General features: G+C 35.9%; 1 protein-coding gene and 2 long non-coding RNA genes across 3 annotated transcripts in view; 1 reads left to right on the top strand and 2 right to left on the bottom strand.

Moving 5' to 3' along the window:
• The window catches only part of Itprid2 (ITPR interacting domain containing 2), a 38,297-nt gene extending 21,681 nt beyond the window's left edge, over positions 1-16,616 (bottom strand). Inside the window, exons 1-9 of the mRNA XM_020183229.2 lie at positions 16,269-16,616; positions 15,934-15,979; positions 12,544-12,593; positions 11,638-11,694; positions 9,739-9,778; positions 9,558-9,653; positions 8,107-8,315; positions 6,521-7,218; positions 7-79 (exon numbers count right to left, since the gene is read on the bottom strand). Coding sequence (XP_020038818.2) covers positions 7-79; positions 6,521-7,218; positions 8,107-8,315; positions 9,558-9,653; positions 9,739-9,778; positions 11,638-11,694; positions 12,544-12,593; positions 15,934-15,979; positions 16,269-16,479 — 1,480 coding nt within the window. The 5' untranslated portion in view covers positions 16,480-16,616. The remainder of the gene's footprint in view (positions 1-6; positions 80-6,520; positions 7,219-8,106; positions 8,316-9,557; positions 9,654-9,738; positions 9,779-11,637; positions 11,695-12,543; positions 12,594-15,933; positions 15,980-16,268) is intronic.
• A 377-nt stretch (positions 16,617-16,993) lies between these two features.
• LOC141422601 (uncharacterized) lies at positions 16,994-25,916 on the top strand. The gene is made up of 4 exons (XR_012447281.1): positions 16,994-19,802; positions 21,236-21,300; positions 22,196-22,274; positions 24,866-25,916. It is a non-coding gene; the product is annotated as an uncharacterized lncRNA (long non-coding RNA).
• Positions 16,994-26,605, bottom strand: part of LOC141422602 (uncharacterized) — a 48,889-nt gene continuing 39,277 nt past the window's right edge. Inside the window, exons 2-3 of the long non-coding RNA XR_012447282.1 lie at positions 22,976-23,077; positions 16,994-17,117 (exon numbers count right to left, since the gene is read on the bottom strand). This is a non-coding gene — a long non-coding RNA (uncharacterized lncRNA). The remainder of the gene's footprint in view (positions 17,118-22,975; positions 23,078-26,605) is intronic.

Below are 26,605 nucleotides of genomic sequence, written 5' to 3'. Positions count from 1 at the left end.
ACTTACCTCTTTTGGACTTGGTGAGTCCTAGCTGGTAAGTGGCAGGAACATGAGGAACTTCTCCCTCTGTGCTCTGAACCTAGAGAAGAATTTTAAGTAGTTAAAACTAAAAGAAACTATGGCAAAAAAGACTGTATCTTCCTAACTAATTAAACAAAGAAAGCTAACTAAACTACACCAAAGTATAAAGACATTTTATCTTAAAATTGTTAGAATGCTCCACAACTTATATGATCCAATTTCCAATAAGCAATAACATTCAATTTAGTAGCTAGAAAAGAAGAATAACTTTGTGTATAAACTGCTTCACTTCTAAAAAGTTGCTACAGATGAAAAACAGGCCCATATGCAGTATGTTTCTAAACCAGAACTTCAAAGTAGGCTCGACCTGAAGAAAAATGTCAATACAAGCACCAAAGCAGACTAGGGAGGATACATAGAATTGAGGCAAATTAATTATGAGTCTCATAACCATGAAAATGGAACAGCATGCTCCTTTGCAAAATTTTCCAAAATTCCACAAATTTCCAAATATCAAATGTCACTCATGTGCAAGACTGCTTTGTCCTGATATAAATGTTCTTTTAAGATATATCTTATTCTTTTTAAGAGGTTGTTAAGTGAAAAGGCAAGTTTTATCACAGTATTATAAGGCTGAAAGGTCTTAACAGGTCTTATTCTCCCTAAAAATTCTATTCAATGTAGGTATTAAGTCCATAAAAGTTATTTTTCTCTGCCTTTTTCCACCTGCATTACTACATCATCTAGGAATTTTCAGATTTCTAATCACCACCTCCACTCTGCAAATACTCTAACAAACTACCTCTATATCAAGATTAAACATCTGGAGGAGGGCTATACTAATTCCCATCACTTTACCACAAGGACCAGTACAAATAGTAAATAACATCCTAGAAAAGTAAGTAAACTGGCTGTCACACATGGCTTTTCAACCTAGAAAAATCAGAAAGCAAATAGGTTTCAAGTGGAACTTTGGTATGTTTGAGCTATAAATCCATGTAAGAATAAGGAATATTCCACACGAATAAGAGTAGAAAAGCCAACATGAAAAAAGCCTCCAAGTTAATATTATTACCCAATTTAAAAAATATCTGATATCTTTATTCCATATAGTTCCATGAACCCAAGTTTATGAACTTTTTACAAATCAAAAGCACAGTGATCATTTAAAGCCATCACCTATAAATCAGATATATAAATAAGTTACATCATGAAATTATATTATTCCAAGCAGCAAACACAAGTTCAACAGGAAAACCATTGTTTTGTGTGCAAAGGAACAAACTGAATTTTCTTTTTATATTTAACAAAAGGCCTATTATTAGCTGCTATTGAGGTCCAGCCTACTTCAAAGAGTTTTCTATAAAATAAAGATCAACTAGATCAAGAAAATATGATAAATCAGATCAAGAAAATATGAAAATATGATATGACTCTATTTATAGGAATCTCAGGTTAGACAGATTATGGCATACCAAATCACAACCTCTTACTTTTAAATGTAGAATTATATTTTCCATTTCCTTAGACTTATAATGAGTGTATTTAATGAACTTGTTTCCCCAGTGTATTGTCCTTCAATATGTTACTCCCTTCAGTACAAAGTCCTGCATCACTATCAAGTAAAATAAGGTCATATTTTACTAATAAAACTACTAATGTCAGGATTATTCTTCTCTCAGCAAAATCATAATAAATAATTATTGAAGACAGAATGACATGCTAGTGATAGTGAGTATATTTCTTAGCTTGTATTATTAACTGCAAAACAAAGTCAAATTCAAGATAGGTACATACACCACAGTGAATTATGAATCAAATATAGAACTCAGATTTATGTAACAGGATTTTTCTCTACTTAATGATTTCAAATGCTCAGTAGAACTCTGGTCATTTTGCTACAGCTGGTCTTTCATTAAATTTGTTAAGAATAATCAAATATAACTGAATTGAGTGATGAGAAATGGCTGTTCATTACACTTTTATCTCTAGTCTCTGGATAAGTTTGAAAGTTTTCATACTAAAAATGCAAAATAACAAAATTAATTCATTCACTATTTTGGTATTTAAAGGAGCAGAATAACTCACAGAGACAACAGCCTCTTAATCGATGTCCTGTTAACATGACATCGACTTTGGTTTCTTAAAATCTGTTATATTTATCTTGACTCTAATGCATCTTCAAGGTACAATACTATGGTACTGTGTTTTCTACAACAACACATGGATGTTCTAACTCAACCCTTTCTCTAAGGTTTGTCTGACTTGGTGTTACTGGTGGATTAAACTTAGGGCCTCATCCTTGCTAGATTTGAGCCATGCCCCCAGCCCTTTTTGCTTTAGTTATTTTTCAGGTAAGGACTTGCATTTTTGCCCAAGCCTGGTTTTAGACCACAATCCTCCTATCTACAGCCTTCTGTGTAGCTGGGATCACAGGCATGTACCACCATGTCTAGCTTATTGGTTGAACTGGGGTCTCAGTAACATTTGTCCAGGCTAATCTTAAGCCTCCCAATTTCTGCCTCTGAGAAGATGGGGGTACAGGCATGAGCCACCATGCTGCCCAACCTCCTCTAAGCTTTAAAAAGACATTTATAGCTCTTGACACTGTGTGGAAAGTGTATAAAATAATTAGTTTTAGAAATTATAATTGTTTTATAAAAGAAAGCAGAAAAGATTCAAAGGAAAGCATGTTTTTGCACACCGACATACTCTGCTGATACCCCTTGCCATCCCCCTTTCTTTGAGGCACTGATGAAGTATGACATCCCTCAGAAAGATGGTAGAGAACCACTTCTGCAAAGTAACATCAAATGCTTGGGAGGAGGGAGATGCCGCTCATCTGGAAAAACACTGGAAAATTAATTCAGAGATCCCTCTCTGTACTGGTCTCTGTAATAACTTATAAATTATCTTAAAGAAAACTTCCAAGTTTTACACACACACAGAGTTTGTTTTTACTGTCATGTAAATACTTTAGAAAGAATTAACAAACTGGGCACTGGTGGCTCACGCCTGTAATCCTAGCTACTCATGATGCAGAGATTAGGAGGATCGTGGTTTGAAGCCAGCCCTGGCAAATAGTTCATGAGACACTATCTCTAAAACACCCAACACAAAAAAGGGCTGGTGAAGTAGCTCAAGGTGTAGGCCCTGAGTTCAAGCCCCAGTACCACAAATAAAAAGGAAAAAAAGAATTAACAAGGTACTTTAGATAAACAAGTATCAAAACTCAGTGGCTCTTTGGGCTGAGGTAACATATATCAGTACAGGTGTTACATGTTAAATTCATACTCTTATCCTCAAGAAACAAGGTTAAACTTGGAAGGCCAAGAGAACAGCTTAACTGTTGGTCAAACATTAGATTGATTTGTGATTGTTTTAACTCAGATCGATAAATATAAAAGAATCCTGAAACTCAGCAACTAAAAGTAATGAGGTGTATTAGCTAAATCAGCAATTAGCATGGAGACAGGATTAGACAGTTAATAAATTTTTAGTAGCTTTAGTATCTAGTAATTGTTATATTTTAATAAAAATTCATTTGCAGAGTAAGAAGACCACGCAATACCCTATTTACAAAAATACACAAAGTTCTCCTTCCATTAATATATGTAAGTTTTCGTTTCACATCTAAAGGGTGAACAATTACTAATTAGGCAGAATGGCTTTGGTTTAACCAAATCATTCACAAGAGTAATCTACGGCTCTGGAGTTATTACGATATATTCAAAATAAGCCAATGCCAGAAACAAAATTACCAGCAAGTCATTAAGAATTAAAAAACCTGTCCCTAGCACCACACATATACACACAATCAGAAATCTCAAGAGTAGGGTTTTGAATTTTTCAAACATTCTGAAACAGTTTTTATATGGCAAGTTAACATTTAATTGAAAATAGTCTCTGGACATTTTTTTTCTTTCTTTTTTAAATGTAAGAAAGAGCTACTTTCACTCTCCTAGGCCTGGATCAGTCTTGCCATCTATTTCTCTTTCTTCACATTTAAATATTTCCTCTCTCGTCCTGGTTGGCGACTGTCAGGTCTTACCTCCTATCTCCATGGATTAGGCAGCTTCATCCACAAAGCCACATCTGCAATACTTTCTCCCATCTAATGTCCCAAAGCAGCTCGTGTTCAGACAATCTCTTTGAGAAATAGCTTGCTAAGAGAAAGAGAGCTCTAACTTATTTTTACTCACTGTTTATACAGGAAGAAAGTTCACAACAGAATCAAACCTCAACCAAAGAGTCCAAAAGAAAAATAGTAACAAGCTACTCTGGGATCTAAAAATCTGCTTCAATAAGATTGTTCTTTTCATCTGTCAATATGATTCAAATCATGCTTTAAAGGAAATTAAAATAACATATTATTTCCCTTCTTTATCCATTGTTCTATGAACTTTTTTTAAAGCTCCCAAAGGGATAAAAACACAAGTCTAGGAGATTTTTATACAGATTTTAAAAATAAAATAAAAATACACTGAAGAACAAGGATTCATTATCCTTAAAAATTCCCCTTTACAATGTAGCTATGGTTGACAAATTTTTGTTGTATTTTGGAGACAGGGTCTCCCTGTGTAGTCCAGCTCTCTATGTAGCCCAGGCTGGTCTCAAACTTGTGATCCTCCTGCCTCAGCCTCCCAAGTGCTGGGATTACAGGCAAGTACTACCATGCCTGGTGATAAAATATTTTTCTAAAAAACAATCTTTGATTAATCTTCAACCACCAATGAATGTAACTGTGTACTTCAACAAAAGCCCATATTATTTTTCATTAACTGTTTTTGCCAGCAGAGGGAGCAAAAAAAAAAAAGATTCTATAATTAAAAGTTAACTTGCCCCAAGTTGTATCCACTACTTTATAAATATTTTGTGTATGTTATCTTAAAAATTTTAGAGAAATCACACACACACACACACACACACACACACACACACACACACACACTATAGTTTAGGATTCAGGAATTCTAGAAATTAAAATAGAACGTCTTTGACTTATTTGAGAACACACATGTAGGAGGTGTTGTTCAGTCTGAGTCACCAATATCAAATATCCAACTCCCTAACATAATCTGTATAATTTTAATATTCTGCTAGTGTCCTAAAGTGAGTAAGCTAATAGACATAGCTAGTCATCATAGAAGAGAAGACCTAAGGGAAGGGGAGGCAAGAACTTATACTTCTAAGTTCTAAACCAAGTTTAAGCCAAAACAATGTCCATCATCAATTAGTGAAATGGACCAAGAAGAGGTTTTAAAGCAGTATCATAGTCTTCTATGACTGTGATTGTAATGAGAAATAAATTACTTGAGGAATGAAAGAAATGTCCATATAAAATACTGGAAGAAAGAAATAAAGGGAAAAGAAGCTTATAAAAAAATATAAAATATTCCAAAGGTATGCTTTTCATTTTTAATTCACTTTTTAACTATAATTAAAGTATCAAAAAACATATTCAAAGATCACAAGAGAAGTAAATAGCTACAATAGCAACTTAAATTTTGCAATAAACAAAAAGTCTCCATTAATGCAAAAGGCACACTCAACTAAGAAGACCTTTATGGGCAGAATTATCCTTTTGTCCAACTCCAAAATAATGGCATGTGTTTCTAAAACTACTTTTAACAATTACTACAGCAAATTTTTATGTCATGTGTTTCAAAAAGAAAAACTGCACATTATATAATTTATAATCACATTTCACCAGCACATAAACTGTGACAACACTGTGTTTGTCTGTTTCCCAGCCTGAGAGATACAGTACTCCAAGAGCAATGCACAGTACCTCCCACAGGTAGGTGGTTGACCAACTTTAGCTTCTTGTCCTAAGCTATACAACTCTTAAGTATCAGTTCCTATTATCCAAAAGGAGTTTCAAACATCATCCAAGTGAGTATCTTTATCTTGTCCAATTCTAATTTTGTGTGAAATATCACTGGGTGAAAGTAAGAAGTCACCAAGTGTCAGACTTCTGCACTTACAAATACTCTATTCAGTGGTCTTCAAAGCCCCTTCCTGGAGGTGCCCTATCCTCCCCTTCAGGTACGTAACATCTTCACCAACATCTGTCTGCCCTCAAGCCTTCTCCATCCTTTCCCTTACCAGTAAGATACCTTAAGACAAGCTCCACCAAAATCAATTCAGGCAAATCAGTGAAGACAGAACTGCAAACCCCTGCTTGATTTCCAAACCTGTACTATGCAATACAGGTCTGAATTTGAGCACACTCTCTCAGGCATCATTATCTTATATGTGAGAGAAAAAAGGCACTACAGGTCAGGTATTAGCCAGCGGATGACAGAAGACCTACAGAGGGTTTGACATCACAGAGTTCTGTGACCAACTCTTGGTTTGTAAAGCAAACCAGGAAAGACAACATGAAGATACATTCTAGTATGAATCTGTTAGCTATCTCTCATTTTATAAACATTTTTGGCACTTTTACCTCTAACTCACTATGTAAAAACTGGTCTCAGTAAATATTTTTGCCTACCTCTTCCATTTCAAAGGAGTCTTTCTGCTGTGCCATTATATTTCTTATGCATGGGATTGTCAGTGGTGCATAAGGCTCTTTTTCAGATGCGGACATATGGATGTTTTTCAGCTCACTGCTGTCTTCTAGCTCAGTGTGGCTGGACATGTTGAAATCACTCCCTAAGTCAGATTCTATAATACCAGATTTCTGATGTGGCATACTTTCATGCCTTTGAGTTTCTTTACTGTGTTCACTTTCCATTTCCTTGTTCAAATTAGTATTTGCTTCATCAGAAAGTTGGTCAGTATTAGCGTTCTCCATGACTGTTGCTGAGCTACCTGAGACTTCTTCTTTAACTGTAGCCAACACAGAAGATGAGTCTTTCTTCTTTACAATTTTTTGAGACTTTGTATCATTTTTACTGCCACCTTCTTCAGTCACTGAAACATTCAGAATTTTTCCTTTTTCAGCTGCAAGGGAAGGACTACTACCTTCTTTCTCCGTTTTATCAACACATAAATTTAGTTTTGATAGTGTTTTAATTAAACGATTTGCAGTGTTACTTCGAGTTAAAGGTGGAGGCGACTCTGTCTCCTTGTTAGAGGTCACTGAGGACATACTTCCAATTCTCTGCAGAGGAGTACCAGAGACTTGGGAATATAAAGAAGAAAATGCATTGGCCACAGTAGTAAGCACTTCAATTTGACGGAAACGGCCTACAAAAAGACCAACAAAACAAATCAATTATATATGTTTATGTTTAGATACGCACATATATTAAAACTATAGTATTATTTATGTTTAGATATACACATATATTGAAACTATACTATTGTTTAGAATTCTATTAACCGAACTGAGATCACAAATACTATGAAATAATATTTTTCCTCATTTAACATTTAAACCTTCTCTACATTTACTAGGTAGGGATGAGGAGAAAGATTTTTACCTTAAACACTAGAATTTACATTTTTAAAAGAGACAGAAATAAGCACAAAACATGTTGATAATACTGAATAAAATAGTACTACTTTATCTATAGCTGTCATTTACTTTTAGGTCTTGGACTCCATTAAGACTCTTCCATATGTTTTCCTAAGAAAACACATATAAGTATATATTTGACACCTATGGGGGAGGTAGGGAATTACTGAGCACTTAAAACTGATTCATGAACTGTAAAGGAATCCTGTTTTGAACTAGTCAAGAGAAAAAGCAAGCAAAGATATGAGTAAAAATGATCAAATTCAAGCACCTGAAATCAACTGACTTCATTTAATTTTAATAGGCCCCATCCCCTATTTGTTTCCTTCTTCAACAAATATAATGTGGAGGTAAGTTCAAGGTCATAAAAGTAAGTTATGGTAATATTTAAATGAGTGAAGGATGGGAGAGGAGGGGAAGAGTAGGTATGTTAACCTATGTGAGTAGTATAATAAAAATTCAGAATAAGTAAAATAGCTATTGTGTTAATTATAATTAGCCTCATTAATTAACTTTTCAGTGCTATTCTTAGAAATCAGTAAGGCTTTAAATATAAGACCATCTCACTACAGATATTACAATTTTAAAAATAATGTGTTAACATTTAAAAACCTTACTTGTTAATGCGTAATTTGGGTTCTCTAATTCCATCCGTTGCATCTGAGCACTCAGAAATACTTTAATATCTATCCCTCTGGCAAATGATGATGAATTAAAAAATCTTGAAGGAATTTTAGAAGCAATATCTGGTTCATCTCTTCCAAATCCTAGATTATAAAGAATTTCTTCAGGATCTTCCTCATAAAGTTCCAATAATTCTGAAACACTGCAAGAAAAAGGTAAGAAAAGAAAAGAAACATTAAGATATAAAGTAAATTTATAGTTCATATTACACTATGAATCTATAGTCCTGTGATAAGATCTTTTTCTAAGCTTTTGTTCTTTAGCCATTATTTATTTCAGTGTCTTCATACATTGTGTAGTAACAGCATCTATACCCTTACATGGGATGCATTCTATCAGGCTGCTAGTGCTGGAGAAAAGCTAATGCTTAAGAACTCAATCAGACACTCCACGAGAATCTTCACCTTATTTTTTTGGTCATTTTGAGGGATTCTCAGCAAAGCAATTAAAATCATCAAAGGACACATAAAGTAGAATAAGGACCAAATGGATTAAACAAGATATGAAAGGGGAAATATACTAGGAAGTTGGTACAACTTTGGTACTGAAAGAACATGCTGCAAAACTTGAAACTTGGGCTTTCTTACTGTCTGTCTTAGGAGAGGCAACTGTCCTAGGGGAGGTAATAAAGGTAACAAGCCCATGTCAGATAGAGAGGAGGAGCTTACTTTCAGCTATTCTCTCAGTACTTCCACTCAGGAAAGAGAAGGAGTAAGGTAAGGTAGGGTATAGGTTACACAAAGGTAAAGTCTGCCTGATTCTCTTGGGAATTAAATATTTATTGTCCTTCTCTTTCACATCAGTGATAATCCAAACTTTCTAAGGCTCACTGAAAAAAATAGGAAAGTTAGAAATGGAACTTGAACAGGGCACTTCAATCTGTTTCAGAAAAAAATGCTCAGATTGTGATATAATAATTTGGGTAATAGTTTAAACTGGTTCCACACATTGGCTAATTTATACATATTTTTTAAATCTTTGGTTTAGGATATTGAAAAGAAATTATCCTTTAATATTAAGCTTTAAATGAGAAAGGTTTACTCTAATTTTTTATGCCAAATCCCTAAGAGAATAGGAAATTTTGGTTCTCTACAAGAAGTTATTCCACTATGGAATTTCTCTTTCAGAATGTTCATAGGACTTAAAATACTCACTAAAGAACTCCAACAGCATTATAAACATATCTGATGATTTTTATTTAGTTTCTTTTATTTAATTTTAAAGCAGCTTCCTGTCAAGTTTTGATGGTCTAGGAAACACTTTGGGTTCCTTTTCATACTACCTAGGTATACTACCTACGTATCACATCACAGAGTGAAAAAGTCATGTAATAGGCATGTCACCAAAATGCAATGTAATAACACGTAATTTCAGAACAAGTTACCTTGAGACAGTGCCACTGCTTTTTCCAGATCCAGTGGAATTCATACTTCTCCCTTTCTGATGAAACTGGAGTCTTCTCTCTTTGGCCAAGATATTGCTAAAATACAGTAAGGTCATATAAAGCTTCATTTTTCTACTAATGTTCATTAGTTAAAAAGGAACAGAACAAAACTGCTACATACCAATTTTCAATTTGAGCATCACTTTCATGGAGATGATTGGCTACAAGTAAAAAGAACAAGTAACAGAACACAGTTGTTAGGACTGTAACTACAATGGCACCATTATCAAGAAAGTAAGTTACCTACAATAATATAGCTTTGATCTAATGTGTCAAAGTCTTGTCTTGGCTCATTAAATCTGCATCATTAACAGTAACATGCAGAGTGGTAAGAATGGGATCAACAGCTTTTAGAAATTGTTTTTGCTTTCCGGCAACATAAAACTACTATTACATGAATGCTTAAAATAAAAAGACCTATCGATAACCATTTAAATTTCTTTAACAGGTTAAAAAAAAGTAATGAAAAAGATATACAGGATATATGTGGCATATATAGTACTAGTTATTAAATTTAAAAGCTGTTCATGATGAAGCATTATTTGGTTTGGCTGTAGTGTCCATCTATTTCTAATAGGTTTTTAAGCTTACAGCCAATTTTTTATGTAACTTGAAAATTTCTATTCATTTCAACATAATTTTTCTTTTAAAAACTACCTCTCAAGTTTATCCTATATTAACAAGGTATAAGCAAATAAATGTCAATGTTTAGACTTAAATTTACTGCAGTGAACTTTCATGGGCAAATAGAAAGAATGAGACTAATTACAAACATATCTATTTCAGCACACTTGTTTTTTTTTTTCATTTCTTATCTGCAAGATTGTGGTAATTTTTTTGTTTCTTTGTACATTCAGCAGAACAGTACCTAATACATAGTACAGAGTAAATATTTATTCAAGGAATGAAAACAGCCTTGAAATAATTTTCAGTAAAACAACATAATAGCTTCACTCTTTAAGGGATTCCTTATTAGGTTCTGGTTCTCAATAAAATCATTCAACATTATGAAACGGCCAAGGCAGATATCAAAAGTGCTATTTACAGCAATGTTAAAATGCATTCTAAGACACTGACAACATGTTAAGTGTACTGATTTGGAAGCAGGAAGTTGAAGCTCTTAGCAGAGTTTGTTATTTGAAAATATACTTAAGAGATAATAAAATGTCTTCCAGACTTTATGATATGAGAAGGTTCTAAATAAGTACTCTATTTTACAGATGGATTTAAAACAATAAAAGATCATGATAGCAAGTTCGGTGAATAAATTCATTCTTTATCAACTTACAATTTAAGTATTCGACAAAATCCTTATTTTTAAAAAAACACACTAATAACCATGCTATACAGCTATTTAACCCAATGAAATAAAACACAATTAATGAGCTATAAAATATCTCAAATATCAGCAAAATTTTAAAAATACTTAATATTAAATTGTGGGAAGCTTTACTGTGAAACCACAGAAAATCATCATAGAAATTGGAAATTTAGAAAGAGTATAACACATTTTAAAAATGTTAATGTAGTAGGGAATAGACACCAGCACAATGATTTCTAATTAAGTTTTACTAACTGCTATTTTGTTAGAAAAAGAGGAAGGGGGAAAAAGACAGGAGGTATTTAAATGCAAAGAGAAAGACACGCTGCAGCTGTAAGTATGACATGAGTTCATTTCACACCAAAAATAAGCTTCAATTTAGTTTTCTCATGTATAAATATTTAAGCTTCTTTCCTTTTTCAAGACTATTCTGTTATATCACCACAGTTTGTCACAAAGTTTCTTTAAGCATTTAAGTCCCAGGCAGATAAAGATATAAACATTTCACAGTGGTATTTCAGAGCCATCTCTACAGTTACCCTATAGCCTATGACTAGACTACTAACATACAGAAGGAAGGTACTGTGGAATGTGTGTGAAACATTTTCAAGCTCCAAGGATCATAAATATAAAAATACTCGATTTTTTTCATTTTTTTAAATTTAAAACTATGTGAAAGTACAGTTTTTCTAAACATACCTTCAGCTCCCAATGACAAATCATCTTCAAAACTTCCTCCATTTCTCACAAGCACACCTGAAATAAACATGTGAAATTCATCCTGGTATTCTATTCTACCCCACTCCCATAAAATTCATTGTTTTAGTTATAACAAATTGATCAAACAAAATATTTTAAAAGACACAGGAAAATGTTTCAAACCTGAATTTCCTCAGAAATTACTAAGATTATCTAACTTCAAGAAGCAAGTATAAACTGATACTTTATTACAAAGGAACCATGTTTGTAGTCTGGGAAGGTCTCAGAAGCCAGTCTACAGGCTTTACACTTACTAACATCGAAGATACTCGATGACATAACATATATTACCCAAGAGTTTCATGGAAAACCAGATCCTGGAGGAATCATTCCTCTCTTCCTTCATATTAAGCCTAGAGCTCAAGTTAGATTTTCTCAACACTATAAATGCATTTTCTAAGCCTTGCCACTACCTGCACATTCTTGTTGTACTTTGAACTTGAGAATTCGTTCTTGCACAGGTGGTAAGATTTCAGGTGTGGCAATTTCAGTTAATGTAAGCAAAGAAATGCAGTACTAAAGTTGACCCAGTTCACCCAATACATATTTCCCTTATATTTACATATCATAGCCTATATTTAATTAGTCTTTATAATAGCTAACTAGGCAATAAGAATATAAGTTCTACACTGTGGAAAGGTTTGGTAATCTGCTTATATTCATTACTGTTTTATGGTTTATGACAATGTTTTTTTCTTTCAGCTTCTAGTTCAGAAGGGCTTATTTTATAAACAAGAACCTCACTTTTTAAATTCATATATACAATAGAGGACAAATGAAGGAAGACCCTCCCCCACTAAAAAAAAAAAAAAAAAAAAACAGATGTAGAAGGCAACTTTCTCTTACCCTTCAGTGCACTACTGCTTTGCTCATCCAGTGAGGCTCCCAAAGGTGTACTGAAACCACAGAAACAGAAGACTCAGTGTGAGGAAAAATCCATCTGGAGAATTGTCACCACCATAATCTTACTTCAGAGTTACAGCTTAAACAAGCCTCTCAATCAATTTAACTCTCCTCCCCAAACACACAGGAATGTGAGTGGGTTACATAAGTAATATCCTACTAACTAAGCAAATACCTATTGTCAAGTCAGTTCACCAGGAATGACTTAATCACATGCCTGATCTGCCAGCAATTAAGAGCAAGGATGACAATTACAAGTGATATGAACTGGCATTTTCTTTGCAAAAACATAAAAACAGGATGAAAAAAAGTCATTTAAAAACTATTCTTCTCAATCTCTTCCACAGAAACAGAAAACAGGATTAGAGGAAAACAAATCTCAGTTTTCAGTAGCAGGTAACTTATCTTCAGTAAAACCACAAAGTTAGCAGAGGCTCATCAGTCTTCTTAAGCCTTATCTGTCAATCACTAGAGTGTAAGAGCACAACCCTAGTATATCTACTCCCCCTACAACTACTTATTCCCATATAAATAGAGGCCTGAAATTCACTTCCTGCTTTTAAACTTAAAAATACGTATTTTCTTCACTTAACTCTGAAAATTACTAGAAGTTGGCTTTGGAATCAACATTAAGAATCAGCTAGTGCTAAAATTTCTTCACATTTTTGTAAGAAATGACAGGATTTTTTTTTCAAATACAAGAATACCTTTATTTTTCTTAAAACTAAGTCATAGTAAGAAACACTGTTTTATTCTGAAGGTTCTATTTTTTGACACAAGATGTTTGTCAGTAACAATTTATACCTGCTACAAATTCACATCAGACATGGGATCAATTATGAAAATATCAGTTGGAGAGAAGTGTTATTGAAATGCTAATTAAGTTAAAACCTGCTGCAAGCAAAAAAAATAAGCAATGACAGTTCTTTGAAAATTAGTGGTTTTGAAATGTAAGAGAACCATAAGCCATTACCCAATTACCATAAAGTTAATAAAACCTTTAAGCTAAAGTTTTTGCACTTAATATAATAAAGCTCCAACTGATGCCTTTAAGGAGACTTTTTCCTAATGGCTCCTTTCTTAGGCCAAAACACTGCATTACTCTGTCCACAGAAATCTCTACTGTTCAGAGCACTAAGAGAAAATGGCAAATAAGCAGAATATAACTGGCATTCTCCATCAAAAATAAGTCTCCACTTTAGTTGCTCCCCAACAAATTCTAACAAAATCTCTTTCTCTTCTTAGATACTAACTCAAACAATCTGTTTAGTTACAAAAGAAATGGTTAGCAAAATAAAGACTTCCTTTAAATAAAGAAAATGTGGTATCTTTATTCGAGATATGGACAGCAATGAGAAAAAGAATATTTGAGAACTTCATCAAGGGGGTGGGAAATGCTGTCTTTCAAGTCATTTGTACATAATGTACAAAATACATGAATGCCCAACTCTGGGAAGGACCCTAAATTTCTATTTTCAAAAATACATTTGCACATACCCTATAAGTCAAATCTATGATAATAGAGGCAACATTAAGAGAGTACTTGTTCTAGCTTCCTGTGTACAAATGAATGCTGCTTTTGTATTGAATACATGCAATTGTAGGAACATGAAAGAAACTTATGAGAAAAGGAGCAGAGGGCTACAGAATCTGCATACGTAAATCAAGCTTAGCAATAAAACTTCTGGAATTTTCAATGATAATTGTGTCCTGGTAAATGTCAGCATTTTCCTATTACATTTTTCTGAAAAGATGTACTTGTTTACTACCAACTTGAAAGGATCTCTTCCACAATCTTAATTCCTAAACAGCATAAAATAATGTGATTTGTCTTATTCTCAATTAAAAAAAAATGCCTTTGAATGTATACTTTAATTTGAAAGGTAAAACACTACAAATTTATTTTGAATGCTAAATCTATTTCAAACATACTAAAAGCAAGCCAATACTGTATTTAGGACTGCATTTAAATCAAGACTGAGATTGAAGGTTTTAAAGTAAAAGCTTTTGTTGCTGAGTAAAAGCAACAAAACATTCTCTTCAGATACTTCTTTTAAGAGGAAACCTGAAAGATGCTGGTTTTGCAAGTTTTCTCCTAAAAAAACTCCTGAAGATGCTTACCTAAAATATCAAGTTTTACACTTTACACCATCCTGGTATTTAACAGCTAAATGAACCAGTGGCACACTATTATGATTTCTTGACCCCTGCTGAATGGAGCCAGCTAATATCTAAGGCCATAGTCTCCTAATTTGAAAATCAGCGGGTTAAATTACAGCTAGATTGTTGTTTGGGGATGAATTAAAGCAGTTTATTTTCCTCTGTGCATCTTTAAAGAAGTCCATATATTTTACCATTTCAGAAGGATCTATGATACCCCCAGTAAAAGTTAAGAATTTTCTGTAGTAGAGGTTCATAAGGTACCAACTAATCAAAACAAAGCACTAATACAAATGGTGACCATGTTTTATCTGTCTTTAGGGGAGAAAAATAAACTGGCCTATATACGAATCATTTTCCAAAAACAAAAACTTCCCTAATTCTAGTACTTGACCAAAGCACTAAAATAAGCCTAAATTGAGAAAAAGTAAAAATATGCTCAAAAACAAACACCAATTAAAAAAAAAAGTTTAACGCTATATTCTGCACGCAGGATTTTACAACTTGCAAACAAATAGGAAAAATAAACTGAAACAAGTCCATTTGACTCTAGTCAGATACACTTGCTGTATGATTCATCTCGTCTGTATTTTATCAAACATTTTTGTACCATTTGCCAAAGCATGTAACTGAACGGATATATACAGCCCGAATGCCTTCAAAGGTCTATTCCCTGTGAATACCAGCGCCATCTGACAAATCTGTGCCCAAGAAGTAAAGCACAAGTAAAAAGTTAGCTACTTTTAATAGCTCCTCAAACAGAATTAAGGCCCAGAATAAAATTAAAGCCCAGTTAGGGTAGTTAAGTAAGTTAAACTCGTTTTAAAACACACTTGAAAGGAAAATGATTCCATCCCAGCTGTACAGGTGCCAAAACAAAACACCCCGTGAACCGTGAGCATTCTTTCAAACACTATAGGGCAAACAAGCATCAGGATAATGAGCTCAGGCTGCTCATCGCCGATGCTAAACGGACACCGCAGTCCGGGTGCTCGCGGCACAGCCCAGCGGCCCGGGGCTCGCGTTCGGATCCTCGAGGAGGAAGCTGTCGGGCGGCTGGCTTTCCGGTTCCCAGCTCACGCCGCCCGCCCGCCCGCCCGGGGACCCGCGGGGACGGCGAGTCACCCAGGCTGCCCCTCGGCGGGGGACTGCCGCCAGCGAGCGAGGACTCACCGGCAGTCCTTGAGCCATATCGCGATCTTCTCGTTCGGCACGTTTCCTGCAGAGCAGAGCAAGGGGACAGCTGTTACCGACACCAGGCGGATCGTGGCGGCCGAGTCACCCTGGACACTCCCCTCCCTGCGGGAAAGTCCACTAGGGGCGACGCGCGGGCTGAGCCGCACGTCCGAGAGCCCAGCGAGGGGAAGTCGGACGGCCCGGGTGAGCAGGTGGACGCGGACACGCCGGTCACGCGCGCGCGTTCGAAGGTCGGAAGCGCCCCCGGCTTCTGCAAGGCTCCCGGGGCGCGGGGACGCCTCCCCGACTCCCGCCCGGCCCCGCACACTGACCTCGGCCCGCGGCCGCCGGGAGCTTCGCGTCGGGGAGGTCCTCTTCGTCGTCCTCGTCCTCGTCCTGCGTCGTCGCTTCAGTGGACAGATCCTCAGTCTCCGACGCCTGCCAGGAGCTACGGCACTTGGCCCAGGCCTTCCTTCTGCGACTCGCCACTTGCCACTCCAGTTCCTCCTCCGCCTCCGCCGACGCCGCCAGGGGCCGGTTCATGGCCGCACCGGGGGCTCCGCTGCCCCAGCCGGAGCCTGCGCGAGACACTGCAGCGGCGGCGGGGACCCCCCGCCCCTGCTGTCAGCGCCCGGCCGGGCTGGGGGCCCCAGGGAGCGGGAGCGGGCGCCGGAGGAGGAGGGGACAGGGAGGGAGGGAGGGAAGGAAGGGGAGGGAGGGGGCGGAGGGCCGGCGCTTCACATGAAGCCGGCCGGGCGCGGCGCGGGAGCGCGAGTGGCCCGAGCCAGCGCGAGTGGCTCCAGCGAGCGCTGCAGCAGCCGAGCGCCGGCCCGAACCCGCCCCCCGCCCCCGCTTGGCGCGCCGGGCCGCCCTCCGCGTCTGCGCGCCCCGCCCTCCCCGGCGTCCACGCCCCCTTCCGGCCCGGGACGCGCGGGGCGCGGCGCGGAGGGCGGGCCCGGCCGGCGCGCAGGGGACGGGCCCAGTAGCTTCCCGCAAAGTGGGCGAGATGTTTGTGTGTTTGCTAATACTCTTTTGTTCTCGCTAGTCCTGCCTCGTCCGCGGATAGTGATGGAGTGGGAAGGCCAAGTCTCACAAAACGCCCACGCGTGAAAACAAGTGTCTAACTCGGCTCCTAAGACTCAGTCTTTCAAGAGTTGCCAGAGTGTGGGATATTTAATGTCCTGCGGATTGGGGTTGAGGATGAAAGAGGCACAGGATTGCTAGTGTCAAAATGTCAAAACTAGAAAAGAGCAAGCTTCCTGCTCCTGCTCCTTTCACACTTAATGAAGTTACCTCATTGTAGTATGTGAGGTGTGAAAATAAAATAAGAATAATCTGGAAATGTTACATTGAAGTTACAAGTAGAGAGGTGAAGGGAAAAGGAGCAAGAAACGACGGGGAAAGTAGAGATAATTTCTTGGATTTTGGTGGTAGGAGATGCTACAAGAAACAAATGATGTTAAGGTTCTGGACGATTTTTAAAATGTCTCTGCATTGCCCTTATTTTTTTTTTAATCTCACTCACAAAGACTCAAATTGTATCCAAAATCAGAGACAGTGTGACATATTAAACAGTGTTTCCCTTAATATTACATCTAAACTACCTACACAGACTGTATAAATAAGGCTTCCGATGTTTTATTGTGTTTGGCTTTATTCTGAAAAACAAATTAGAACATTTTTTGATCTGAACTTGATTGAAAGGAGTATTTTTATAAATGTAATATTTTAAGGAAGAGTTTTTCATTTGAAATTAATGTCAAGAGTATAGTAACATTTCTAATGAAAACATTTATATTACAGGTTAATTAAATGTGTTGTCCTCAATGGTAAAGGAAACAATTTTCGGAAAATTGATAGAGTGTGGACTGCTATTGAAGTAAACTAGTGCCTAGTTTTTGTTCAGGCACTTATACATAAGACATAGACTACCAAAGTAGCATGCTGATTTCTCTGCCTCCATTCTTATGTATCTTCTTTTTAGCACATTCCTCCCAATTTATAATTCCCAATATATCCTTTAAAAAAATACAATCAGTAATTCCTAATGGTTTATCAATATCCCCACGATCCAATCCAAAACCCAGGCTAGCTTTCCAGAGCCATCATGATAAACTCTGGGCCTCATACATTTATTGCAAAATATAGGGACAGTCAGAATAGTGATACCAGCATCTCAATGGCTTGAAATTTCACTAATTTTCTCTTCGAATACTTAAGATTTAGCCTTCAGGGGTCCTATAGGAAACTGCAGGTACTATTTAATGGCCCTCCCAAAGATAGGGTAAAGTTTAGCTACCTGTGGAAAGTGAGAAAGACAGGGAGTAAGGTAGATGCCTATAGAGGAGGCATTGAAAGGGGTTGGTTAAATGCCACAAATTATGCTGCTTTCTGTTTTTATCCAGGGCCTTTATGGACTCCATCCTGTCTGTCTTATGCTCCCAGGTTTAATTCTGTCATACCCATGTGTTGTTACTGGCTCTTTGTCCTTGCCTCTTACTTCATTCCTATTCTTTCTGTCCAATACCTTCATAACTTTCAAAACACCGCAGATACAGAATTTCATTGTTCCACCACTCCTGATCACATCCCTCCCACAGTTCCTTGATGTACAGCAGAAAATGTCCATATCATTTATTTGAGGACTGAATTATGCAGTAAATAATGATTGGCCCTAGACCGTATGTTTGGCTTACCAGCCAGATTGTAAACTTGAGAGGTTACAGAACATTTCTCAATATTCTTCTTACACTCTTTATACAGTGGAAGTACTGAGTCCTCTTTGGGGGAAGTTTTCTGTTTTTTCTGTTCTTTGGAATAGACAATTAGACTGATAAACTATTTGCTTCATTTTATTTTTCCAAAGCCTATTAGGTCTTAATTAGTTTTGCTATTATTGAAATACATTTTTAGACAACAACAAAGAATTTTTAAGAAAGGTAATAATGAATCATACTTTATATTTAAAAATCATTCCACCAGAATCAAAGATAAAAAGAAAAAATCTGGCAGGTGCCATTAGAACAGAGTAATTATTAAATCTTCAAAAGCACAAATGTATGTTTTCCTCTACATTACAATTTTTAATGCAAAAAGTTAAGGGTACATAACTGTGTAACTTTGTTTACTTAACATAGCTCTACTTTTGTTCCCTACCTGTGAAATGAGTGTAATAATACCTATCACATAGACCCTTGGGGGGATTGAGTGAGATAGTGTATATAAAGTGCTTCAAACAGCATTTGGCCTGTAGTAAGATTTCAGTGTTTGCTGCTCACATAATAGGAGTAATAATACTTACTATTTTATGGTAATATCAAATGTCACAGAAAAGATAATGCCACAAATCTTTAAACCCTTTGAGTCTGTAATCCCACTTTTGCATATTTAATTGCAAAAAATACTGAAGGTACAGATTGAGAAGGAAATACATCAAACAGCATGCTACTGCCTTGATAACTAAGGGATTTGAATTTTATTGTCAACGTTGAGGGTTTTTTTATTCTCAAGGTATTTCACTTATTCAATAATGAATGCTAAACATGAGGAGAGTCTAGATGTTTGCTTATTTAATAATTATTTTCCAAATAAGTACCATATTGTAGAACAACTGCAGCCCCACATTGCAAGTGCTGTACGTAAAGAATGTTGTCTAAGTCATTGATGCTTACAAAGTGGAGAGAGAAACAAATTTATATTAGATGTGGACAACTCCATGGATATTGTAGGGTCTTTGGTGTCAGACCGAAGTTTGAAAGCTTTCCCTCTTTTTCTAGCTGTAGGGCCTATGGCAAGACAGCTAATTTCTCTGGCAATCACTTTCCTCATCTGTGAAATAACAAACATCACTATCTTTCCAAGTTAATGTGAGTATTATATGAAATAAAATACATTCTCAGTGTGGCTGTTAGAATTATTATATTGCAAAAGGCAAAAATAAATCAATTTCATATGAGGGAATTATTCTTATGCCAACATAATGGCATCTATCTTCATGCTTATGCAGCTGTATTTTAAAATTAAATTTAGGCTAGGACAGAAAATGTCTTAAATGACACAATTTTAAATGGAAAACATTATATCATAATGGAAACATTATGCTTGGTTTGATTACTTTAGTTACATTTTACATTCTCAAACCTTAACATATGCCTCAAAATTACAAAACAAAATTTACTAAAGACTAGACTAAGGTATTTGGTTCTGATTAAGTTAAGGCCTTTGGGTTCTAGTTCTTTCATTCATATCTATGCAATTGAATTGATATTTTATTATATGTCTCAAAAACTTAATAATCCAGAATCTGATCAGAGAGTGGTATAGTTGAGGTTGTATCAGATTTTCACCCCTTATTTGGAAAACACTGCATATTATATCTTCCTCCTCTTCTTCCAGCTGAATCCCAATGTAAATGACTTCAGAAGCCCTCAAAATTTATTTTTCTAAAACATGACTCATGTCTGTAGTCCTATCTACTCAGGAGGCAGAGATCAGAAGGATCACAGTTCCAAGCCAACCTGGGCAAATAGTTTTCAAGACCCTATCTGGAAAAACCCATCACAAAAAAGGGCTGAAGGAGTGGCTCAAGGTGTAGGCCTGAATTCAAACTGCAGTATCAGGGGGGGAAAAAAAAAACAAGGTGATTTAAGATTTAACTTGTTTAGATCAGTAATTCTAAATTTCATTTCAAAACAATTCTTTTGAGTTCTCCAATTCCTACTAACATTTATAGGGATACAGTGGAATAATTTGTGGTAGAATAAAAGAGAGTGAAAGAAACATGTTCATCAATGAGAACAGACTCCAAAAATTTTCAAAGATTTGTTTATAAGTCAAGTAATTGAACTATGATGAAGGTTATTAATCTGATTTTAATTGGTTCTTTAATACATTCCTATAAGCTATCATTAATCTTTAAAGTAGTTCTGGTTTTAATATTTTCATATACTATTGTATATATTTTAAGGAACTACAATTGTATAGTTAAGGTCTATAACTCAAACCTGTGACTCAAGATTTCTCCATATTAACAAAAATTTAAGGATTATTTGATTAGTTGCTTTTTCTCATAGGAAGTACAGTAATCTATTCTGATTGTCCTTATTTTCTTAAGTGTAGAGGGAGAAGATGCTAATAGTACTGGAACTTTGCTTTGCAAATTATTTACAAAATCTGAGTAAGCTACTAGTTTATATAATTTCTGATCTTGTGCCATGTTAGAGGCTTGTCAGATTCATCACTTATTCTCAGATCACAACTTCTTATTTACCAAATAATGCTAAATTTACTCTCCCAACAGTGAAACTTTGTAGCCAGCTTGTCTTCTTTCCAGTGGCTCAGTTCTCTTCTGTTTCTGAGCAACAGGTAAGAATGGCTCATCTATTCTTCTTCCGCAGTGTAGTGAAACAAGATTATGTAACAGAATAAGCTTTTTTTGTTTTGTTTAATGAACTCGTAAAACATCTCAGAGGAGGTTTTGGAATCATTTTTTGTAAGCTTTTTTTTGTTTCTTTTATTCATATGTGCATACAATGTTTGGGTCATTTCTCCCCCCTTCTTGGAATCATTTTTAGTAGACCTAGTTAAATGGGCCAAAATATTTGTAATTTGTCTGTGAAACATACATGCACAAGTTTGGATCAATCCCTTTTCTTTTTCTTCTCAATTCTGCCCTAAAATGTTACTTTTGAAGATCACTGACATTTTGAATAACAAAAACTTTTATAGAGGTATATCTACCCATATCAAATGCTCAGTCTATACCAAGGCCAGTTAATATTAGGATTTCTCTGCAATATACAACAAAACAGGATGATGACATCATTGAGTTTCCCAGTGATAATGTGATCACTTTCTTGATATACTTTTTTCCCCCTAATTTAGAAATGCATTTTAACTCTTGTATTATGTAAATGATTACTTTTTTCTTTGGTGCCATTTAGAACTTTTCACAAATTTTGTTTATTCACTGTACATATATTTGGAATAATGTATTTGTATATAACTCTCCCCTTCTGCATTTTATGAAGACCAGATAAAGAAAGATTGGTGACTTGATGCTCATGTATCTACCTAATACTGATGGATCTTGAAAAGCTGAAAATAGTGCAGACCTCATAATGGTTGTGTCACACACATGCACGTACACCTACATTTTTAAAAACAAAATTAATTCTTCTTGTGTGTACCTGAACCTGAATAAATATAAGCTGCAAAGGCCTCTCCCACCAATTTCCCTTCTCTAATCTCCCTTCTGCAGCTCCTTCATGCCCATTTCAGAACAAACACAATCTGCATTCAGAACAGGACCCTTAACAAGTTGAATGGAGTTATTTTGGGTGAGTCATTGAAAACACAGTACAAAACCTTTTCTCACTCACCAGAAATGCATTTTTTAAATAAAGCCAAAGTGAACAAGGCTTGGCAAGTTTGAGGGTGGACAAAATGGGGAGAGAGTAGGACTTTTGCCAGCCTCAGACAAGATTCTGGTAAAATATTTTTTGCTATTTCTTAACCTTCAACTCCAATTCCCTTTACCATCACCAACTAAAAAGTATGAGGTTAAGCAGGTAAAACATCAAAATAATGACACTCCTTTTCACCTGGCACTGTGGCAAGAGTACAGCTACTAGATCCACAATAGCTTAGCAAAAGTTTCAAATGCCCATTTTTGGGAGAAGGGAATTTTCTTCAGAAGCTGTAAGGTATATACATTTAATAATCCCTTTCTTCTGATTAACTTTTTACCAATAATAATTACGGTAATTATAAAGTTGTATACAAATTCAATATGCAGTCCTTTAAAATTGCTTTTAAAATAAGTGAGGTCACATGAGAGTTAACTCAACAATAAAATATTAAAGGAACTAGGCCTATGGAGACAGAAAATAATAAGCTAGTTCCTAAGAAACTTTAGTGGAATTATTATATTAGATAAGTCTATAAACTTGATGAGCTTTAGATATTCAATATACAAGTATTCAAGATTAATAAATCAGTGTGGATTCTTATTTTTCTATTTATAGAATATGTTACTCACCCTGTATTGTGCAGAAAACTTTCTAGCAGAAACACAAGTGATTACTTTCCCACAATCTGCTACAGAGCTGTTGAAGTTCACATCTCATGAATGAGAAGAAACCTAGAGTCAACAAGGAGACATTCTTAAACACATAATGCTAACTCAAAGTTCTTGTTATAAAATTGTTATAAATTCTTTTTATAAAATATGTTGGCTTGACCCAGCATATTAATGTGAGCCAATTAATACATGCTATATTAGGGATTGTGGTTCAAAGTGTTCCTGTTCTCAAAAGGTCCATCTTCAAGTTGTGGGAATAAGCCAAGGAATACTGAATTTATTATATAAGTATTCTCCTTGACCTCCCTGCAAATTGTCAGTTTCCACAAAACAGGGTGACAATTGTTGATAAAAGAAATAAAAACTCTGAAATTTAATATGGATATGGAAGTACTAGGGTCAAAATAAACAAACAGCTATTTCCTGCTGTAGTTAAAAGCAAAGCAAAGCACTGTTTCCCACATTTGGAGAAATTTATTTTCCCTTCACTTTACTTTTGGAGTTAAGTAATTGCTTTTAAATTATAAAATAGGAACTTATACAGCCTTTAAAATGTTATCTCTTCCATCTTGGAATGATTTTTATATCATTTATTTGTATTTAAATGTCATCTACATATGATAAAAGTTAAGGGGACTTAAAAATCTCTTGATCCACGAACAAAAGTAAGACCCTCTCCAAAGTCTTGTGTCAAGATAAATTGAAATGTTAAGCAAATTTGCATTAACATTTCATTGGGACAGGAAAGTTTATTACAGGTATTAGGTAGCCTATTTTGTATGGATTACATTAGTTCTGATCAAACAGCTTAAAGTTGTGTTTATTAATAGTTATTAAATGAAAAGATCACAGGATAAAGATTGTTTTTGCTTAATTTTTAAAGATCCCCTGAGCCCATGTCTTTCCCTTTTTTTTTTTCAAACAAATCAGCCTATGTTGGTACCTTTAAATCCTTTAACTACTTTAATTACAACAACGCTGATCATTAGTTTAGAGAAGTGCTACTAGAAGCAGTTGTTTCTATGGAGCCAAGGTAGTAACAATGTTAAATGATGCCTGTAAATCCTAGCTACTCAGGAGGCAGAGATCAGGAGGAATGCGGTTCAAAGCTAGCCTGGGCAAATAGTTCGAAAGACCCTATCTGGAAAAAAAACCCTTCACAAAAATAGGACTGGTGAAGTAGCTCAAGCCGTAGTCACTGAATTCAAAACCCAATAAGAACAGCAACAACAAAAAATGTTAAAATTAATGCTTTTAATTGAGTATTTGCTTGTACCAGATATTACTATATTTAGAAGTGGACATAAACTGTCTCATTTAATAAAAAAGTTCTATAAATGCTTATATTATTCTCACTTTATAGGTAGGAAAACTGAGTTTCTGAGAGTTTAACATTTGCCATAGGCCACATCCTAGTAAGTAATATAGCAGAACCAAAACTTTTCCCTGCAAAGCCTGTACCCTACGATCTCAGAACTGCAGGGCCACTGATAGAGAGACCTCAGCTGTCAATCAGTCTCAGCATGCAGAGGGGATTCTTCACTTATGGATGGTGGCCAGAGGACCAGTAGCATCCATACAGTTGATGGACTCCTGGGGAGGGGTTTATCTACTCCAACTCCCTCATTCTACAAGGGAGGAGAATGAGCTCAGAAACTTTGAGTAGCCTGCCTAATGTCAGTAACTCCTTAGTGACAGAATTAGGGACAAGAGTCCATATCAACAGTTCAGTGTTTTTCCCCTACCTACCACACAGTATTTTAATCAGGAAGCTTTAGGCAGTAGTTGTAAATATTTTAACAATTGAATATATTTGGAAATCATATGCATTTCTGTATCTTTTTTTAGAGAAACCTGATATGAGTGAAGACATTTGCAGACAAAGTAAATACATTTCAAAGCATTACCCAAATGGTGTTATGGACCAAAATACGTATGCCAAGCATATACTCTCAAAGTATTTCCAACTCTCACTCAAAAGTGTTTTTCAGGATCCTCCAGAATATTTGTTGGCCTGTGATCAGGAGAGATCTGATTAAATGCAGGACACGTCTCCATTTTCTCCAGAAAAAAAATCATTCTTTTGTTTTCCTTCTTCTAACATAATACTAGTTTTTTGTTGTTGTTGTTTGTTTGGTTTTTTTTTTTTTTTTTTGTGAGACGTGGTCTCATTATGTAGCCCAGGCTGGCTCACCTTGAACTCATGATTCATGATCTTCCTGCCTCTGTCTCCTGAGTACTGGGATTATTTCTTTTTGTATTACCATAAATTATGTTACAACCTTTACTGTGTGCCTCATATAGTAAAACAAAACAAATAAAACTTTTGGGTAAAAATGTTCATCCTAGTCTCATTTGTACAGAAAAACCAAAACCATAAATAAAAAGAGAAGCTTCCCATATACATGTGGCACAGGGGCTTGAAGTCAAGGCCTTGAGCTTGCAAGGCAGGCTCTCTACCACTTGACTCATGTACCTATACCAATCCCTTTTGCTCTGGTTATTTTTGAGGTAGGGTCTAGTTTTATGACCATGCCAGTCTGAACTATAATTCCCCTATTTGTGCTTCTCCACATAGGTGGGGTGACAAGCACATGCTATCATGCCCAGCCATTGGTTTATATGGGGGCCTCAAGATCTTTTCGCCTCAAACTGCAATCCTCCTGATCTCTACCTGCAGAATAGCTAGGATTATAGAGCTGAGCTATTGCACCTGGCTCTCCATAAAACATCATAGCCTTTAGAAAAAAATAAACGTTGAAGACAATCTAGCAATATGACGTGAAATGTTAAGGTTTTAATATTGTTTGAAAACTTCAGTTCTATTGTATGGGCTCTTTACTACACAAATTTAATCACTTAAAGCTGATGGACTTTGAAGCTACGCACAGAGTTAGAACCAGAGGGGAAACACCTTGGATAGCCATCTCAAGACTTATAAAGGTGAGGAGTGGCATGACGTGGTGACAGTTGAGAAAGGAGTGTGGTAATTCTGATGTAGTCTTTTGTGCTGGTGCCCATAGTAGAAAAGGGGGAAAAGTTTACCTCCGCGTTTCCACACATTGCTATGCAATACCACAAGCCTCTACTCATAAGTGGGGTTTTTGAGAAATCTTCTACTTCCTATTGACGTGGAAATATATCCATTGAACAGCCAACCAATCATCCTATTCCTCTCCATCTCTGGAAGAATTTTATTAGACCTACTGTTCCTGTCAAATGATAAGTTCTGCCTTAAGATGTGCACAATGTTGTTTATAATGTCTTTAAAATGTAACCATGTATCTAAACAAGTTATGTGCATTTTAGCCAAAGAAATGCATATATAAGATGAATCATATCTCTAAGTTGTAGTTGGAAGAATGTTCCTTTCCAGGTATCTCACTAGCCTTACATACACTGATAAAGGCAAATATGGAAAAACTGCTTTTATCTTATCAAATCTTTTCAAACACTCAGAAAATGGAAAAAAGATCTTAGTAACTGAGTCTCTTAACTAGCATAGAATATTAAAATTCCTCAGTAAATGTGATACTTTAGGCTCCAAATTTGTAGCTCCATCCAGCTATATTTCTCAAGAACACTCAA

Source organism: Castor canadensis, chromosome 4, assembly GCF_047511655.1.
Source record: "Castor canadensis chromosome 4, mCasCan1.hap1v2, whole genome shotgun sequence".
Lineage (NCBI taxonomy): Eukaryota > Metazoa > Chordata > Mammalia > Rodentia > Castoridae > Castor > Castor canadensis.
The sequence above is the reverse complement of the archived record's forward strand: the minus strand, read 5'-3'. Positions and strand labels throughout refer to the sequence as shown.